General features: G+C 42.4%; 1 protein-coding gene across 2 annotated transcripts in view; it reads right to left on the reverse strand.

Moving 5' to 3' along the window:
- Positions 1-136: 136 nt before the first annotated feature.
- The window catches only part of Angel1 (angel homolog 1), a 22,247-nt gene continuing 1,578 nt past the window's right edge, over positions 137-20,805 (reverse strand). The window contains exons 2-11 of one of the 2 annotated variants that reach the window (XR_784532.1): positions 17,612-18,187; positions 16,472-16,698; positions 16,007-16,076; positions 14,984-15,417; positions 12,431-12,557; positions 12,062-12,172; positions 4,211-4,280; positions 3,317-3,480; positions 2,129-2,733; positions 137-400 (exon numbers count right to left, since the gene is read on the reverse strand). Coding sequence is in view for 1 of the 2 variants with exons in the window: in XM_010645559.2 (XP_010643861.1) it covers positions 2,573-2,733; positions 3,317-3,480; positions 4,211-4,280; positions 12,062-12,172; positions 12,431-12,557; positions 14,984-15,417; positions 16,007-16,076; positions 16,472-16,698; positions 17,612-18,187 (1,940 nt within the window). In the remaining variant the exon portion in view is untranslated. Of the gene's footprint in view, positions 2,734-3,316; positions 3,481-4,210; positions 4,281-12,061; positions 12,173-12,430; positions 12,558-14,983; positions 15,418-16,006; positions 16,077-16,471; positions 16,699-17,611; positions 18,188-20,805 lie in introns of both variants that reach the window. The other variant, XM_010645559.2, reaches the window with a different exon arrangement.

Below are 20,805 nucleotides of genomic sequence, written 5' to 3' on the forward strand. Positions count from 1 at the left end.
AATCAATGGATTCCCAACCCAGCCAGTACATCAGAAACACCAGATGGTTTTATAATAACTCAGACTCCCAGAGAACAACTCAAAAGTGAAGTAGAGTCTAAGAATCTATTCAGGTAAATCAGAAAACTACACCTGGTTTCATATGACTTTGCCTGAGTTTATTGCACAGGGAGGCTGGAGAAGAACAAAAGTACCAGCAGAGGTGGGCCCGGCAAGAAAGAGAAATGTTCCAGCCCATATAGACAGATGGCCCATAGCTCAGCCCTGGCACTAGAATGCAAGAGATGATCCGAAATAGACACTCGACAAGAGGCATCTGCCACATGCATCTTGCCTCGGGCAGCTGCCATAGCTTTGACCAGGGAAATACACATCTTACCCCACTTTCCAAATAGACCTCCTAAGTTGTGGTATGGGCCGCAGGGAGGCACAGGGGCAGCACATGGAATAAGAACAAAAGCAACCAGGTTAGAACCATTCTCCTCTCACGTGGTGGGGTCAGAGAAGGGAGTGGTACCCAGAAAAGTCAGGGTAGGAGGCTTCACTCAGGTCCTGTTTGTCCCAGGCCTCAGAGCAGTGGGAGATTAACACAGGCAGATTACAGTAGACTTAAGATATTGAAACCCCACCCCAAAGTCCAAAGCTCCTCAGTTCTACCTTTCTGCCCACCTCATCCTCCAGGCCTCTCTCATGACCCCAACCCCCTTTTGAGGTCCTAATGAAAAGACCAACAATGAGGAGAAATGGTAAACCTTTATTTGGAAAAAGTTGCCCCAGTCTGCAGACTGCAGAGTGCAGCTTAAATGACCATTTAAAACCCCTATTTCATTTCTAAAACAGAAACAAATAAAACAAGGAAAAATCAAGCTCTGGTCCCTGCCATCTTTGGCTGTTTTTCACCCTGCATTCGTGGCGGAAGACACCAGTGGTGTGCCCTTGTCCTAGGGACCAACACAGCACTGTCTTGAGGCCATCTCTGGAGCTGTCCAGGGACAGAGAGTGAACAGCAGGGTATGGTCTGACAGGCCTGGGGCTCAGACAGGCACATGCCAGGACCCAGGAAACAAAGCTAAAAAAATAGACACACATAGAAAAAAGAAATCCCCCAAAACCTAGGCATGAAAAGCTTACAACCAGGGATGCACAATTCAAGTTGGGTCTTTGGCTTTCAAAAAAAAGAAAGAACATTAACCTCTAGCCCACTGTCCCTAACTTCAGCCTCCTGGGCGTCCCCTTCAGTCTCATCTCAGGGCTGAGTAGAGGAACAGCAAGGCAAACTCACAAGGGCCAGCAGCTACTCTGAGTCAGGGAGATGAGGGAGGCGCTGGCCCAGGCGCAGCAATCGGAGTAAGGCATGCAGGTGTCATGGTATGGGTGAGGGAGTCCCTGAGTGGGCCAGGGTACCATGTCAGAGGGAAAACAGGCAACAAGTACCAAGGCACTGCTGCACAGAGCAAGTCTTCAAGCACTGCCACCCCCAGTTCTTGTACTAGTTTTGCCCGAAGCCACCATTTTGCTGAGATAGTGTGGCATGAGCTAAATGGCAAGATTTTCTGTAGAGAAATGGAAAGGTCTGGGGGAGGCAGGAGGTGGCATAAAGTAAAAGTGGTTGGAGGAAAGAACAGAAAACTGCTTCTAAGGTGTGCAGAAGAAAGACAGCAAGCCCCTTCGTATCTGAGTCCTAGCTGAGGCAGCTGCAGGGCCCATCTGCTCTTTCCTAACAGGACTCCACCTTAGCCAGTGCCACAAAGTGCAACGAGAAGTTTCCTGAGGTTCTTTCTCCTCACCCTTAAAGTTTTAAACTTCACACCACTGACCCAGTCCACTGAATCTGACACAAGGCTTCAGACTTGTGACTCCCTCAGGGGAGCCTGGGGAAAGGGGCGAGCCCTAGAAAAAGCATGTCAGGACTGTGGGGAGCTCTGGGGTAGAGGCAAGAGCCCACCAGGCAGGTAGTGCGCCCCCCAGTCTGATCTCCAGGCAGTTGGGCTCATTCATTCCCAGAGCCCAGATAAGTGTGCCCCCACTGGCAGGATGAATGACTAATGGAACACAAGGATAAAGGAAAAGAAGAGCCCCTATCCTGTCGCCGCTTGGAAACATAGGACCCCAGGGTTATGCTCCTCACCTGTCCTAGGCCCATGGCCCCAGTGTGGAAAGTGGTGGGCAGCCCCAGACCAAGAGGATGGACATCTTGTGTGCATGCCTGGCAAGAGAGCTGGGCCCAGTGGTCATGAAGGCGGGGAAAGGTTGGGTCAGAAGCTACCCCCAAGAAGCAGCCTGAAAGCAAACAACCAGTAAGATCAAAAGCTCCCAAACCCCGGTAATTAAAAGTTAAGGGGGAGCACTGGGTACATGAAGGGAAGAGGGAACCTCCTTCTGCCTCTCCCAGGGCCACTGAGTATATGGCACTGGATCAGGAAGAGGCTGGGGCAGGACAGGGACCAGAAGCCAGAATGTGGACAGGCCGGAGGGAATAAGGGGAGGGACGTGAGTTTCCACAGCACAGGGCATTTCCACAGTCACTGATCCAGTGAGCTCTTCCAGTAGAGGAGCTCTCTCCCCTGGGTTGTCACAGGGCGGTGACTTCCATGCTGAAGCTGGCTAGTAAGCAGAGATGGTCTGAAGAGCAGAAGGGGTTGGGTAAGCCATTGGCAGCCCAGAGAATCTCTTCAGAGAGGAGGGAGAGGCGGCCCAGCAGCTTGAGAGTTCCATCTTGAACCAGACTGGCATCTGGGCACAAAGCAGAAGCCAATGGGCAGAAGAGCCCCTGCCACACTGCCCAGCAGGCAGGGCAGGCCCTCTGGGAACCACTCCTTCCATAACCCACAACCCCTTGGCTGCCCCACTCAGCCCACCTCCTCAGAAACCCCCACGAGAATATCAGTGAGTGGTACACTGTTTGTTGTAACTGCTGCTACAGGTGAAGAGAGCAGGAACCAGGATCTGTAATCTTATAAATCCACTGACTGGCTGCCCCTGAACACATCTAATCACCTCCTGGGGCTCTATTCTTTCCTCTAAAACAGGGATGGAGACTGACTGTCCCATCCACCTGTCTCTGATGTTTCAAGCAAAAAAAGAAAAGGTAGGGGCTGGGGATTTAGCTCAGTGGTTTCACCACCTGCCTTGTAAGTACAAGGGCCTGAGTTTGATCCCCAGTACCAAAAAAAAAAAAAAAAAAGGCAGGCACTGTCCTTCACGGAGAAAAATAAGGACAACTAGACCCAGGTCAGGTCCCGGGAACCCAGGCCACACCACTGAATGTCTCACCTACTATCAGCTAGTCCCGGAAACCGGGATCTTCCAAGCTTACCAGTTCTGTTCCCATTCTCATAGGACTCAGCTGAGAAAAAGATGTAATCCACTGTCATTCCAAGACCTAAGGGCATCGTGGTGACCTCTGGGCGGCCATGCTGGGGCAGGAAATGGGTATATACTGATGTCAGGTTGAGGCAGTGCTGGATGGCACCTATAGTCCTACAGGGATGGAAGGGGAGATATCAAATGACAAAAATTATTACATTTTCAACCTGGGATTTAGCTCAGTGGTGCCGCTGCCTGCCTCACAAGCACAATGTCCTAAATTCAATCCCTGGTACCAAAAAAAAATTATTGCATTTTCTCCTAGTCACTTTTTCTGTGAGTTTTATTAAGTTTTCTGCGTGTGTTCTTTTTTTACGAATGCTCCCAAATGACTCAATCTCAGCAAATTTTTTTCCATATTGATAAGAGGCTGGCAGCCTTAGCTGAAATCAGACCAGTAACAGACAGACTGCTACTAGGACCCCTGACACTGCTCATCCCCATTCTCCACTTGCCACCTGGTACAGAAGACCTGATGTGCCCATCTGTGGACCAGCAAGCTTGCTATGAGGCTGTACCCTCCAGCCCCCCAAGGAAGAAGTAAATCAGCTTCCTGTCTGCAAGAACACGGATGTGTCATCTCTGCCTTCTGCATACCTGTACACCCCTTACAAACTTCAGTTATAGAAGTGCTCCCCAAGTCAGCCTCAGGACAACCACAGAAAACCAATCTCTCTTTCTCTTTCTCTCTCTCTCTCTTCTATACACTCTCTCCTCTCTTCTATACTCTCTCTCTCCTCTCTCTTCTCTCTCTCTCTCCCTCCCCTGAGGAGAGGCTTGCATACTCCCTCTCCCCTAGGCAGGGGCTAAACTGAAGACTGGAGAGAACTGGAGAAAAGTTTACCTGGGGAAGACAGGCTCAGGCTCAGATGTGTCTTCCTCAAGGACAGACTCAGACCAATCAGCAGGTCGTTCTATAGAAGATCAGAGGGAAAAAAAGCTTTTATCATCCACACACAGTGAAACACTATCAGAACCTTTTACCTTTCTCAGATTTTAACTAGACTGGTTCATAAGGATCTACAATGAGAAAGAGAAAAAATGACAAGACGAAAAAATAATGAGCCAAAGTCAAGAACCTCAGGCCTTGAGCGGGGCGTGGTGGCGCACACCTGTAATCCCAGCATTTGGGAGGCTCAGGCAAGACTGCCACAAGTTCAGGGCAGTCTGGACTACACGATGAGTTCTAGGCCAGCCTAGAATACACAGCAAGACCTGCCTTTTAAAAACGAACTAACAAAGCCTCAGCCCTCTAACATAGACATGGTCTTCCTTGCATCAGCACTTTTACAAGAATAAGTCACATAATACAAAAATCAAAATGTGGGGAAAAATATCAGTGAAGTTTCCCTCCCACTAACTCCTGGCTGGCCATTGGATTCCTCTCTACAGAGGTAAACAATGTTACCAAATTCTTGGTGTGTTCTATCACATGCTATCAATTGTGTGTGTATAACTGTAATCAAAAAGTGTTTAAATATAAGAAATTTATCGCAGTATAAGACATGCTGCAATTAATCCTCCTCAAAATATTCCCCCTTGCTTCAGACACACTTCTCCCATTACTCTTGCCACTGTCTGAAGTGGCTCTGGAAGTCCTCTTTCATGAGTATCTTTAGTTGCACTGTCATGGCTGCCTTGACATGCTGAACTGATTCAAAATGTGTATCTTTCATGGTTATTCTAACTTAGGGAAGAGCCAGAAATTGCAGAATCAGAACTAGCAAACAAGGAGGGTGAGGACATACCATCATATTTTTACAGGCCTTCCTTTCTTTTGGGTAGCTCTTGGAAGTAGTATTTTTTATTATATCTTATAAATACATGAAAGAAAATTTCCAGAACTGCTTCACAAAGTGGCAAGAAATAAAAGGCATCCACACTGGAATAAAATAATACCATTTCTAGTTTCAAGATAACCTGATCTTAAATATAGAAAATCCAAAGAAATCCACTAAAAACTATTAGGATAAAGCAAGATTATACTACACAAAATCTTATTCAAGATTATACTACATTAAAAAAATCATATCTTTTTTTTTTTTTTTTTTGCAGAACCAGGTATCAAACTCAGGACCTTGTACTTGCCAGGCAGGCAATGGAACCACTGAGCTAAACCTCTGGCCCCTAAAAACTCATATCTCTATATACTAGCAGTGAACAATCCAAAAAATAAACTAAAAAGAATCCCTGGCACCAAAAGAAAAAAGAAATTAAGAAAATGACTTATAGTTCAATCCCCAGTACCAAAAAAAAAAAAAAAGAAAGAAAAGAAAATGCTTATAATAGTATCAAAAAGAACAAAATATAATACAAATAATTATGAATATAAATTAATAAAATATTAGAATATTTTTAAAATATGTTAATACTAATACAGTAAAATGTTCCTTTATAGACCTTTTATTTTCACTGTAAATTTCTGTATTTTTTGTTGCTATTGCAAGGTTATTTTTATTATCTCATAACAAATCCAAAATCAATTGTGTGTGTATAACTGTAATCAAAAAGTGTTTAAATATAAGAAATTTATCGCAGTATAAGACATGCTGCAATTAATCCTCCTCAAAATATTCCCCCTTGCTTCAGACACACTTCTCCCATTACTCTTGCCACTGTCTGAAGTGGCTCTGGAAGTCCTCTTTCATGAGTATCTTTAGTTGCACTGTCATGGCTGCCTTGACATGCTGAACTGATTCAAAATGTGTATCTTTCATGGTTATTCTAACTTAGGGAAGAGCCAGAAATTGCAGAATCAGAACTAGCAAACAAGGAGGGTGAGGACATACCATCATATTTTTACAGGCCTTCCTTTCTTTTGGGTAGCTCTTGGAAGTAGTATTTTTTATTATATCTTATAAATACATGAAAGAAAATTTCCAGAACTGCTTCACAAAGTGGCAAGAAATAAAAGGCATCCACACTGGAATAAAATAATACCATTTCTAGTTTCAAGATAACCTGATCTTAAATATAGAAAATCCAAAGAAATCCACTAAAAACTATTAGGATAAAGCAAGATTATACTACACAAAATCTTATTCAAGATTATACTACATTAAAAAAATCATATCTTTTTTTTTTTTTTTTTTGCAGAACCAGGTATCAAACTCAGGACCTTGTACTTGCCAGGCAGGCAATGGAACCACTGAGCTAAACCTCTGGCCCCTAAAAACTCATATCTCTATATACTAGCAGTGAACAATCCAAAAAATAAACTAAAAAGAATCCCTGGCACCAAAAGAAAAAAGAAATTAAGAAAATGACTTATAGTTCAATCCCCAGTACCAAAAAAAAAAAAAAAGAAAGAAAAGAAAATGCTTATAATAGTATCAAAAAGAACAAAATATAATACAAATAATTATGAATATAAATTAATAAAATATTAGAATATTTTTAAAATATGTTAATACTAATACAGTAAAATGTTCCTTTATAGACCTTTTATTTTCACTGTAAATTTCTGTATTTTTTGTTGCTATTGCAAGGTTATTTTTATTATCTCATAACAAATCCAAATTTTATATATAAATACTACTGATTTCTACATATTAACTCTGCATCTAGCTACTTTCCTGAATTATCTTAGTGCTAACACTTTTTAGTTGGTTCTCTTGGATCACCAGTTAAATAAAAATATCATCAGAAAGTAAAATCTACAGTTTTACACTTCTTTCTTTTTTAGGAATTTTTTTAAAGACAGTCTCAATATGTTGCCCAGGCTGTTATCCTGGGCCCAAATGATTCTCTCATGCCAGCCTCTCAAGTAGCTGGGACTATAGGAACTGGATACCATGCCCAGCTACATTTCTGTTTTTTTATATTTCTATTTTCTACTTCTAATTCTGTTGGCTGATATCTCCAAAGACATGATAGTTGATGTCCTGGTCATGTTCTAATTTAAACAAGAATTCTACTAGAGCTTCTTTAAGTAAGATGCTGATTTTTGGAGCTGAGATAAATATAGCAATGGTGTGAAGAATTATCCATTGTTTCTTTAATGTGGGTTCCCTTTAAAAGAATCTGTAAGAGGTGGAAATAATTATTCTATATAGTTCTACAAAATGTCTAGAATTTTCTATAAAGTTTAAACTGTATGTCATAAGTATAGAGTATTTTAAGTATTATCTGATATTCTAGTTTCACTTTAGTTTTTCTCTTCAACCTAAAATAAATGCCTAGATGATAGTGTTTTCTTAGGTGTTTCTAATTTCCATTTTTATGACATCTGCTCTGTTGTCTGACATAGGGTCAATTCTAAGGAATTTCCCAATAACCTATTTTTAAAATGTCCTGTCTTCTTTCAATGTTCAGATTGCTATGTAGCAACCAGAGTCATCATACAACATTGTTAGGTCTTCTATATTCATAGTCTTTTATCTATTTGATATGTTAGACTGAGAAAGATGAATTAAGCCCTTTAAGATCATTTATTTTCCATTACTCTTTGTTGTAGCCTATACAATCACTTTGTGATTGTTGATGTGATTTTATTTGGAGCATCAATATTAATAACATTAATACCTTCATTTTGAGTTTCATCCTTTCCAGCTGCATCCTTCCTAGCTTCCAGAACTGTGAAAACTCACAGGGGCCTACAGGATCTTCAGGATGGTTTCCCTCAACACCAGGTTCTCCCCATGCATGCAGCAGTGCATACAAGCAGCACTGTGCTGACCATTACACCACTACCTGTCTCTCCAGGTCACAGGAAGTACAGCTATTTCTGTGGGAGCTGTGACATTTTCAGGGCCCATTCAGCACTGGTAGCAGCCAAACAAGCAGGTTCTTCTGCAAGTACTTGACTGGGAAGAGGAACCTAAGCTACAACACACATGGGCCAGTGGAGAAGCTGGATTCAGAACTTTTCTGCTTAGAAAGCTGACCACATAGTATTTTCTGTGTGACCTTCTGGACAGTTTGCTAACTGGTGGTTTACAAAAGTCATCCAGTAGCAATTGTTTTTTCTACAATGCATTAAATTGGACATAGGGTTTGCTCTAATTAAAAGATCCACAGCCCCAAGATTCAGTGTAAACATCCAAGTGGTCATGAGAAAGAAAACAGTGAGTGATTCCTTTTAGTGTCTGCTACACATCATATGTCTGTATTCTCCACATACTCCTATGTTGAAATCCTAATACCCAAAAGTAGTGGTATAAGGAAATGGCACCTTTGGGAGGTGATTAGGTCAAGAGCATAAAGCCCTTTTGAAGGGGCTTAAAATCCCTATAAAAGATGTCCAAGAGAGGCTCCTTGTCCCTCCCAACATTATTAAGACACAGTGAGAAGATGCCACCAATGAACTGGGAAGTGGGCCCTCCCCAGACACTTCTGCCAATACTTTGATCTTGGACTTCCTAGCCTCCAAAACTGTGAGAAATACATTTTTGTTGTTTAAAAATGACTCAGTTAATGGTATTTTATTATAGCACCCTAAATTAACTAAGGAAGTGTATTTAAGAACCATAATGGGGAAAAAATCACTAATAATTGAAGATATCAACAAGAAAGGGACTTAATTTAAATACCTTACTTATTAACTGCTCTATCACAAAGGGAGCTGGAAGACTGATAACATATGTTTTATGTTATACAGGGAGAGTGATGCAGAAGGCTCCAGCACAGCGTGAGGCTCCAGCATGAGCATGGAGGAAAATCAACCACCGCCACCTAATACTGCATCTCCCTTTGCACTCAGAGGCTCCCCATTAAAATTACTGTCACAGTCAAGTTGACAGTTAGTTTGGGTCACCTTGGTAATGAACAGGAAATAATATTTGCTAGCATATCTAAGCAGATTCTCTAAGGGAGAAAGAACTCACATACAGTACTCTGACCTCCTTGTACTGCACTTAAATCTTTTCATATCTAAAAATGGTGATAGACTTTAAAATTTGAAGTCTTTTTTTTTTGGTACCAGGGATCAAACTTGGGACCTTGCGCTTGGGAGGCAGACAGCGGCGCCACTGAGCTAAATCCCCAGCCCAAAATTTGAAATCTTTAAAAGAGATTCATCAGTGGCCTGTTTGGCCCTCGATAGGACACTAAACAAGTGGAAGGGTGTATTCACAGCATGTGGAAATTCACCCAAATTTAATCACAATTGTGAAAATCCTACTGTCATTTTGCACTATTCTTGAATTGGGTATTCCCCACCACCACAGAATAATTCTTTTCTACTTACAAAGTGATTGTCAGTATATACTTAAATTGTCCTTGGTTTAATTTGGTTTATCATTACGTTTAAATGCATTATTCAAATAAACCAATGTTTTTTTCATTAACCTATTCTTAATATAAAATTTCCTAAGTGGGATTCTGTAATGGTTTAGCTTTAGGATTTTATAATCTTAAAACTCCGCCCCACTGTTCTCCTGGCTGAGTCTGACTTATAGAAGTATTTATCTCAGTTCCTGGCACATGCTAGTAACTCAGTACATGGCAGCAATTACTATTATTCCTTATGCACAGCTGTGATAACAGTGAAGCTAAGCGATTTTTTAAAATGAGCCACTGAAATGTTTACTGCTCTGTGCAAAATGTCAATTGAAATTAAGTCCTTGTAAGACAAACATAAATTCACCACTTATCACCAGGCCTTTTCTATTATATCCAGCCACTGTTTGATTGCCTTTTATTCCTCTACTTGTTTCTACCAAAAGAGCTGTTAGTTAGATACAAAATCTTAAGCTATACCTTTTTGCCATTGATGCTCTGGTCCAGCTTCTAGCGCTAAATATCAACATTAAGAAGGCTATAGCCAATCTGATTACAATTACGCTTTAAAGTAGCATAGTATTTTGGTTCAACTCCCCAAAGGATTATTTTCTTTTTGGTTTGTAGTAGCTTCACTAGGAAGTGTTAGTGTTAATTCCCCCTGCAATGTTTTTTACTTAAACATGATATGTTCTCTCAATCTGAAGATTTAGACCTTTTCATTTTAGGGAAATCTAGAAAAATATTTCTCTTGTGTGATTATGTTAGTTTTCTTCTTTGTGAACTCTAATTATGTGCATGTTGAATCTCCTTCTAACTTTCAATGTTGCATTTTCTTTCTAGTCCTTTTCATGCTTTTACTCTCTTTTCATCTTTATTTTGCTGGTTTTGTTCTGATTTCCTGGCCTGTCTCATTTTTAGCAGTATCTATTCTTCCTTTTGCATCCTAAGTATGTCTTCAATCTTGTGGGCTTGTTTGCTGTGGTACAAGGGCTTGGACCCAGGAAGTGCTGAACACCAGGCCATTTTTTGGGTTTGTTTTTTGTTAAAAGGTCTTGCTAAATTTCCCAGAGTAGCCTCAAATATGCAATTCTTGTGTCTCAGGTTCCTGAGTAGCCTGGATTAAACATATGTGCTACTATACTTTCTTATTCCACTTCTTTTCTGAACTTCACATATTTCATCTTCTGATGTCTTGCCATGTGCATTAATGATTTTATAAAAGCAGTTACCTCATTTTTATATTCTTTTATAAAAGCAATTTTTCATTTTTCATCTATGAGAAGATAATCATAATTTCCACATGCTCTATGGCAATAATTTTTTATTCCTCTTCCCTGCCCCTGCCCCTGCCTCCCCCTCCCCCTCTCCTCTTCCTTCTTCTTCTTCCAACTCTTTGTGCCTCCCTCACTCCTCCTTTCCTTTTTTTTTCTCATAGTACTTTAATACAGATCCCATACTGTTCCTTTTGGACAACCATCTTTGAGTTAGCTAAGGTTTTTCCGTATTAACTATTTGTAAGAAGTTTATATAAAAGGACTAGGCATACACTCCAAATAACAGAAACTTCCTCATGATACAGGATTGTGCATTGGACACTGAATCTTTAATTCTCCCCAAACAGATATGCAGCTCTGTAAATATCTCACTATCTACCACTGGAACAAACTGCTTAATGCAAATATGCTTTGTCTTTGGTCAGTCCTTCCTCCACTGCCTCTTAGAGTCAAAATGGTCCAGACTTTCCTATTGCAACCCATGCATTCTATTACTATTGGAAAAACAAGGGATTTTGATTGTGTGCTTCACGATGTACTCCTCACCTTGGGAAAAAGTACTCTGCTGATTCTGTCTAAGCCCCACACAGCCCCCACATAAGTTTCTCCATACTTTCTCCAGCACCAGGCACACTGTCCAGAGCTTCTTGTGGCCATCCATCTGTGCTAAGGTTGAATGTCTGAGATACCTTCATATCCCCTATTTTTGTCAAAGATGGAGGTTTGGCTTCTTTTTTCATCTTCGAGTTGGTTTCCGAGATAAAAAGGAAAGAGGATCGAGAATACTCTGCAACATCCCACCTAGAAATTCTCCACAGAAGCACCTTTTTATTATGACAAGGTTCATTGTCACCTCATGACTTTGAAGCACTATCAGTGTATCTCCTCCCCTAGAAATCCTGTATAAATGCTAATTACTAGCAACCTAAGCCCAAAAATATTAAGTGCCTTACTCAAGGTCAGATCTGGTGAGAACCCAGGTCTCTTGATTTCCGGTCCAGTGTTCTTATCACTCTACTTATATATATTCTTATCCATACTTATATAGGTCATGCAACTCAATTCACCTTCCCTCTTGTACACTAATTACCAGAAGCTGCTCTCTAAGAATTATATTTACAAAAGACTAAGAAATCACAGAACCAATAATGTCAGGGGTGAGGAAGAAAGAGAACCAAGAAAACAAACTTTCTTGTTACCTGGTTTATTGTCTGTCACTCCTTCCATAAGAACCAATCCTACTGGTCGCTGACAAGCAATACTGCAGAAGCGGAAACGTAGCAGGAAATCTCGGCCATACTTACGTCTCTCTGTAAACCAGAAAAGCCAGTGAAAGAAAGAAAGAAAAAGGAACCACATGCTAAGATCTTCTGTCTGGCTTTGAAGACAGGAGACTTTTCCAAAAGCTATGATTTAAAATTGTTCATTTCATTGGGTGGCCATACAGAAAACAGTGAGAAAAACAAAGGAACTTGAAGGAGATTATACTTTCTCTTGTCAATGAGGAGCAAGCTTTCTCCCAAAATGGGCTTGAAGACACAACAACCAACAATGTGCCTTGCTCTCACCTGATCTCTTAAGGTGACAGGAGGTGACATACTGACAACAATCATTGATACCCAGGGAGCTGGGCCACAGAGGGGCCTGCAACTTCCGCTGGTAAAGCTGATAGGAGAAGTCTTCCTGGCCAGATACCTACAAGGAAAGGGTAGGGTGGGAAAAAGGAAAATGAAATAGAAAAAGAAAATAACATGTTTTGGGACATATAGACAAGTACAAATACATACAACATACACGATATACACAGTATAAGCCACATAAATCTCAAGAAAAGGTTAAAAATAATGAGCTAGTTAAAAACATCCAGTTTTCACAAAAATACTGAAATGTGCATGAAACAGAAAGAAGTGAGAGTAAGGTATGAGTCAAAGAGAATGGAACTACAGGACCATGGGCTCCTAGGTTTTGCCTCAGAAAAATATGCACAACTCTCCACAGGGAATACCAACTCTCAGGGGCTCTGACTTGCAATAGGAAAAGGTTTATCCTGGTCTTTCAATCTTCTGGACCAAGGTCTAATAATATCTTGAGCCTACTATTAACCATAGGATCAAAGAAAATGAGAAATTCCTCAAAGCATTTTACTGTATCTATGTCACCACCCTTGGTCAAAGCCAACGAGCAGCCTGGAAATGGGCAAAATGTAGTAGGGGAAACAGCTGACAACATCAGTTATCCGCATCTCTCCAATGTGGTAGCAAAATTCCCTTTCTTTCATTTAACAATAATATTTGAATACCAGTTATGTGTAAGATACTATATCAGTGCTGAGGACAGAGTAGTGATAGACATTCTCCCTCTGCTCTTAAAGGGCATAAGCTTTCAATATGTCATCTGAATAAAATGGACCTGGAATTTAATGACTATTTAATAGCTGTGTACAGTTTAAAAAAAAACTTAACAATCACTACCAATTACTGACTATACTAGAAAACATTTTACATTTATTTATCAAAACAACAGCAACAACAAAATTTGATGTTAAGACCCATTACTCCTTCAATCTACAGATGAAGTAAATAGGGCTTAAGCAAGTTAAATAGTGGTAAATAGTTAAATGCACACCTGTAATCCCAGCACCTGGGATGCAGGAAGATTGCAAGTTTGAGCCCAACCTGGGTGACTTAGCAAGACATTGTTTCAAAAATGAAAATAATAAAAAGGGGTAGGGAATTAGCTCCATGCAAAATCCCTGGGTTCAAAAAACTAGTACTGCAAAAAAATAAAAAGGGCTGTGAATGTAGCTCAGTACACAGGCCCTGGATTCAATTACTGGTACCACCAAAAAAAAAAAAAAGGAAGGGAAGAAGCAAGCTAGCTTGTCCAAGATAGCAGAATGGGGATTTGAACTCAGTACTGTCTGGCTTCAAAGCAAGCTGTTTCATCCACTATGCCTAACAGTGCCTCCCATACAACAGGCTCTTGGCAAATTCTTTTTCCTGTTCCCAGAACAACTTGACTGCAGCTCCTTTAAAGCAAGGTAACACCCTACTGTAGGCAATTAGCACACTGCTAGTACTTGAGTATCCTCATTAAAACAGAAGCTCAATAATAATAATTCAATTCTTTTCTGTCTTTTCTTCACGGTGCTCTGCCAAAGGCTAAGTTGGATAGTAGGGACACAACACAGAAACAAAGATTGAGGGACAAAGAAATCAGCACAAGCTGATAAAACTATGAGCTATCTATGCTATCAATATGCAGCAACCGAAAGGAATTAGATCTATATGCAAATTATTGAATGTAGAAAAACAAGCTACAAATGGAACACTTAGCACTATTTCATGTTTATAAAATATATATGATAGTTACAGATCAGCTGTGGGGCCAGACCGCTCAGTTACAAATCTGAATTGACTTCTCACTGTGCCTCAGGTTTCTCATTTATAAAATGGAAGTAGTGACAGAAATAGTGAAAATTAATGAGTTAATGCATGTAAAAATGCTTAAAATAGCACCTGGCACACAGTAAGTGTTTAATAAATGTAAATTGTGATGTAGTGTCACAGTGACATAGATATCACTACACATGCATAGAAAACAATCTGGAAGAATGCCACCAAGCTTAGACTAGTCACTACCATAAGTCCTCAATTTATAAATAATTGAGTGGTGAACTTTCACAGGTATACTAAATAAGATCACAGGGGCACTGTGTAAGACTCACTTTGTCAGATTATAAACAAATCTGATTTACAAACATTCTCCCAGAATGGAACTCATTCACAAGTTGGGAACTTACTATACTTGACTCAAGCAGAGGGTAGGGAAATTAGGTAATAAAGTGGGCATTATTTCATGTTTGAGTTCTTGCAAAGATCAATGTATTATATGTAAATTAAATATAAATTATTGATAAAAATTGAAGGTTTTTAATATGTCAATGTTACTCCTGAATTCCTAACTTCTGGGCTTGGGCACAAGCTATGCAACATAAGAAAATGCAGGAGGGAACCAGAACAGGCATAACCAAGTCCTGCCACAGAAGTAGCACTTGAGGCCAACACCTGACTTTCTTCCTAGACTGCATCCCCACCTCCCAGTGGCCTCCCCCACCTCACCTTCCAGGCTGGCATGCCATCATACTGGAGCTCTCCGTCTCTGATGAAGTTGTAGAGAGGTGAATTAGGGACAGAATTCAGGTCCCCACACAAGATGATAGGACAGTGGCTGCCATCTGACAACCTGGCCACTTTGTCCACTTCAGCCAGGAGAATAGCCATCTGCGCCAGCTTGACATCACCCCGCCGTGGGTTGTACAGGACATGGGTATTTGCCACGCACAAGGGGGCCACCGAGACTTGTCCCAGGCCTTCTGGAACTAGTGGCTGCAGCAACAACACTAAGCCCACATTGTCCCGATTGAGGAGCTCTAAGCCAGGCCGGAAATATTCCACAGGGCTGGCACAGAGCAGACGGAATCTGGTAGGCTTGTAGCAGACAGCACAGCCATCCATTTTACACCCAGTCCTCCTCTTGTAGAAACAGGTAAAGCCTATAAGGAAAAACCCATCGAGATTAAGGTCAGAGTCCTTGAAGTCTGAGTCCCTTCCAACCAGAGCAGCAGCCCAAGGTGTGTGCCTAAAGGCAATATTCCTGCTGCTCAATAAAGGGAGCCCTTGTCCCTCTTACTTCCTAGGTACTGCAGAGATTCCCTTACAATTGTAACCAGATGACTGAAGGGCTGGAAGGGGAAGGAGGAAAGGAAGGGTAAAAAGCAACATAACAAACTTGACAGGAAGAGCACAGAATCTTGAGTCAAGTTGGAATTCAGGCTCCATAACCTACTAGCTTTGTGATTTTACGATTTTGAGCAAGTCACACAAGGTTTCAGAACCCCATTTTCTCATCTGTAAAGTGGGGACAACAACAGTAAGCCTCAGGTGTTGGCTAATTTAAAGATTACACAGTTAACAGAATTGCTTTAAAAACTGCAGAACACTACTTTCTCACACACAAAAAGAGCTAGCTCACAGGTGAGACTGGGAGTTTACTAAGATGGGAAAAGATGGAGTCTTCAGGAGAAAGTAGGAAAGGCTGCTGGAAGCAAAAGGGCTAGCAAGTGCACCAAGGAGCTGCAGTACCCATCATTCGAAGAGCGGGTTCCAGCTGCTCCCAGTAATGGTCTTCCTGAACTTCCTGGAGACACAGGATCTGAGAAATTGACAAGGAAACCAATCACTCCACAGTGTTGGAATTTGATTCCCATTCCTTAGGAACAGGAACCCGGGCAGGTAGGAAGCTGTGAAGATCGCAGGTTCACACTGAAACTTCCCACACAACTGACTTCCCAGAAAGCCACCAACAAGACTTAAACTGAGGAGGCCAGAGAAGTGCACTAGATTTTCCTGATCTAATTCCTTGAGTTTCCCTCCCCACATAAAGATGCTGAAAAGTGCACATCTCAGCTTCTGCCAAAAATCTCAACTGACTCCAGGCAGATGAGCTCCAGCCTTAGGCAGGACTGCGATCATCTGAAGAATTATGGCACTGAACTCATTCTCTAAGAGCATCAGGAAACAGCAGATGGTACTTCCCCCGTCACTCACATCAGGGTCCCAGTGCTGGAATTCTTGCATGAGGTTTGCAAAGCGATAGCTCCAATTGAGGATGTCTGGGTGGCAATGCACATAGAGCTCTGAGCTCTGCTGCATCAGGTCCTGGGCCAGGATATTATAAGACATCAGAGTGAACTGGAACTGAGGGCCATCGCCGGCCTCCAGGCCCTGAGCTTCTGGCTGGGTAGAGAAATCCTCCCATTCTCGCCACAAGATTTCTGTAAAGCAGTTGAGATAGAGATCCATGACAAGTACAGGTTATCCAGACCCTCCCCCCGATTCTAACTCAGTAATATTACACCTGAAGTTCCTTTTTCCATCATCCCTGTCACCCAGCCCTCTCTCATGATTAGAGCAACACTCTACATTCTTCTGAATTGACTGTGTGCTCTACCAAGCCAGAGATCATCTTGGTCCACCACTAACCCAGGAGCTAGCAGCTGGTAGATGCTCAAAAAAGACTGAAGAGTCTGACAATCTCTCACACCCTCCCCGCACCCCAGGTACTGGGGATCGTACTCAGGACCTTGCACTTGCAAGGCAGGCAATGGAACCCCTGAGCTAAATCCCCAGCCCCCTCTCTCACTTTCGATACATCTATGAGTTTTTAGAGAATCACTCAGCAGGGTGTGTTTCATAACAACCTGAAGAAATTTCTAGAGTAATTTCAGCCTTGTATATTTTCTGACCTCTAAACATGGTTATAACATGGGGCAACTTAGTGGATTTCAAAACTTTTTGGGCCACTGAACCTCCTTAGAATTTAAATGGACTCCCAATTTACAACACAAATAAAACTGAAGTTATTCTCCAGAAAGTAGGGAGACCCTGAAACCCCTCCATGCTACTCCCAGAAAGTCCCCTGAGTCACCTCTGCAAATAAAACAGTGCAGAGAATCAGAATTAGTCTGTTCTGCTACCTAGCTGTGATTTCATACGTGCCCCATTACTTCTCTGTGCTGTCGTTATCTCATCTGTAAGTCCATGGGGCTGGATAAGGTGATCTGTAAGACCTCTCTAGACCTGACTCTCAAGGTCTGCAGGAAAACAGAGGTTGGCCAGGCTCCCCACCACACAATCTCCTCCAATCAAATTGCTAGCCTGGCCTACTCAGCTACTGGTCAGACTCACCATGATATGGTATTTCCACCGGGGGAGGCTGTAACTGCCCCAGGCCTTCAAAAGACCAGATGGAGGTCTCCTGCTGGGGCACAGGCTCCGGTTCTATGCTCCAGGCCACCACCGCAGGGTCCTCTTCCCACTCCTCTGCAGCCAGGGCACCCATTGGGAGGACAGCACAGTCTGCATACTGGGAGCCTGTCTCCACAGGCACAGCTGCCCACAAAGGGGCCTCAACCTCTGACACTGGCGCCTCTCCTAACACCTGAGGGAAAGGCTCATGCAGAGTCTCTGCTGCCTGCAGGTCACTCAGCTGCCTGCTGGACCACTTGTCCTCTGAAGCAGCATCCTGTTCTCCAGGATTATCCATGAGGAATGCCAGGCTGCTCTGGGCTAGTGCCTTATCTGCAAGAGGATCCTCACTCACAGATGACAGCACCTGGCTTGACCCTTCTTCTCGCCACCGCTGCAGCAGGCCCTCACACTCCTCCTGGTCAGGGCCCCTAGGGGCCATGGCAAAGTCGCCCTCTACCTGGGGGGACGAGCTCTTCGCCAGAAGGGCATTTTTCCGACATGTGAAGAAAGCATCTAAGAGGGAAGCAAACATACCAGGCTATAAAGAGACAGCATCACACAACCCACACTTTTCTCCCAGCTAAATGTAGCCCCATATGAGTAAGAATCATGTCCATCTTGCTCTATATCATTGTATGCATCACTGAGTCTGCCCAGTTTAATGCTTTCAATATCATCAACACAGAAAAGTACTTGCTATCTGCCATGTACTATTATTCTAAGTGCTTTACAACTATTAGTTAATTTACAAGGTAGGAACCTGACAAATTGCAGCCCATGAGTCGAAAATAGTTGTCCCACATAATCTAGCACATACACAGGTACAATCACATCTCTTTGACCAGGAGGTTAAGATAACTATTAGCCGGGGATTTAGCTCAGCGGTTCGGTGGCCTGCCTTGCAAGCACAAGGACCCAAGTTCAATATCCGGTACAAAAAAAAAAAAAGATAACTATTAACATAAACTTAAGCACAAGGACAAGTTCAATATCCGGTACAAAAAAAAAAAAAGATAACTATTAACATAAACTTTCTGGTTCTAAAAACCATATTACATTCCTTGATCATGAAATAGAACTGTAAGTTATGGTCTAGAGCCAAAATTAACAAAACTACCTGAACTTGGACAAAGTTGCTATTCAGATAAACTTTTTCTTTTTTTTTTTGCCACAAGTTCTCATATGTAATTCAGGCTGGCTATGAACTCACTACATAGCCCAGGCTGGCCTTGAACTCACAGCGATCCTCTGAGTGCTGGGATTAACACCATGGCTGGGATATGTCACCATGTCAATAGACTTACTCTTGACTGTAAATTGGGGACAAAAGAAACTTTGGCGTAGATAACCTCTAAGAGTTTTCCAGCTCTATAAAGACTCCCTAATCTATGAGTGCAATCCAAAAGGAAAAACCTAAAATAGTCTCCGAATCTACAATTTACTTCTTAGCAAGGGTTCTCAGCCTCTTCTAAATGATATTTATTCTACTCATAAAATTTTCACAAATTTCATTATCTGTTTTCCCATTCCACAACACATTACAGCTAAGAGACAGCTGTCATCTCTGCTACAACAGCTACAAATGACAGCCAACAGGCAAGAAAGCAGGTGGGAAAATATCTAAAATTACAACTTCAAAACCTCAAACAGTACTTTGGTAAAGGCAAAAAACCTTCCACACTAAATCACTTATTTAAGCACAGGACAAATGACATGCATGATGATGACCCACACTCACTAGAGACTAAAATGGCTCAAATATTGAAAGATAGTTCAAATACTCTGGGTATGGCCTGTATGAATGTATGCCCCTCCACACCAGTAGTTTTCAGCTGGGGGAGTGCCCTCAAGGCACATTTAGTAATGTCTATAGAGATGTGTGTGGCTGTCACAACTGTGGCAATGCTACTGGCATTTAGCAGTCACAGGACAGGGATGCTATCAAACACCCTAAAAGGCACGGGGCAACCCCATAAATGATCTGGCCCAAAACGTCAACAGTGCTGAGACAGAAACAGAGCTTCTGTCCAGCGAAGGCTGGGTCTCTAGGCTTTAGTCTGACTTGCTAATTATCCATCCTTTGACACCTTCCCTATGTACAGATACCAGATGGCAGAGGTTTTTTGGCTTAAATGCATGAGGTAGCTGATTTTGTAGATGGTGTTCTCAGAAAGGTAATTATTTAATCTTATGCTACTGGACGTGGTGGTGCACACCTGTGATCCAGCACTCAGGAGGCTGAGGCAAGAGGATCACAGTGAGTTCGAGGCCAGCCTGAACTGCATAGCAAGACCCTGCCTCAAGCTCCCCCGCCCTCAAAAATGCGTATTTAAAAACCAAACACAAAGTTAATGTAAGTATGGATAGGGAGGGGGCCTCCTTTGATATCCCTACAACCCTGCTATTCTGGACACCTCTGGACCAGTAGTGTCACTAAGGCTGCCACTGTGGGCAGTGACACTGGTCGAGCTCCATATACCAAAGTAATATAGTTAAAGAAATGTGCTGAGTTCCCTGAAAAACAAGGATCTTGTAGGGTTTCCCATACCTAGGAAGTACGAACACACAAGACATCCCTGGATTCATTATCTACCACATACCAGGCAGCAGTGTGAGTACTAGGTGCAACCAACAAAGTGCTAGGTGCTCATGGCCCTGCCCTCCTCAAGCTTGCAGTCTAGTCACAGACAAGCAATAAAAAATAAGAATATTTCTATATAAAAGACCCGCTTTTACACACACAATGTGTGAAGTTCCAGAAGGAAAAAGCACAGAATGCAGTTGGTCCCCTTATTTCTAAGTAGTTCTTGATCTGCTCCCTAAACTTCAGCAGAAAATTCTGTGAGTCTGTGAGGTCTCAAGAGTCTGGAATTTCAACGACCAGGAACAGGGAGTGCAGACGGATTATGGGTAAAGGAACAACCCTCCGCTCTCTAAAGTAACGGCGGGACCGACGCCCACCCCACCACCCGGCTCGGGAGCAGCTGGAAGATGCCTGTGGGCGTCCGGGAGACAGGTGCGCCCAGCATCTCAGCCCACCGACCCCCGGAGCCGCCGCCTCTTCCCCGCAGAGAACTGGGGGTTCTCGCCTCGGCCAGGGCGCCAACCCCCTCCGCGGGCCCCCGGGACAG

This window comes from Fukomys damarensis, unplaced genomic scaffold (assembly GCF_012274545.1).
Source record: "Fukomys damarensis isolate Sample0158 unplaced genomic scaffold, DMR_v1.0_HiC HiC_scaffold_21, whole genome shotgun sequence".
Classification (NCBI taxonomy): Eukaryota; Metazoa; Chordata; class Mammalia; order Rodentia; family Bathyergidae; genus Fukomys; species Fukomys damarensis.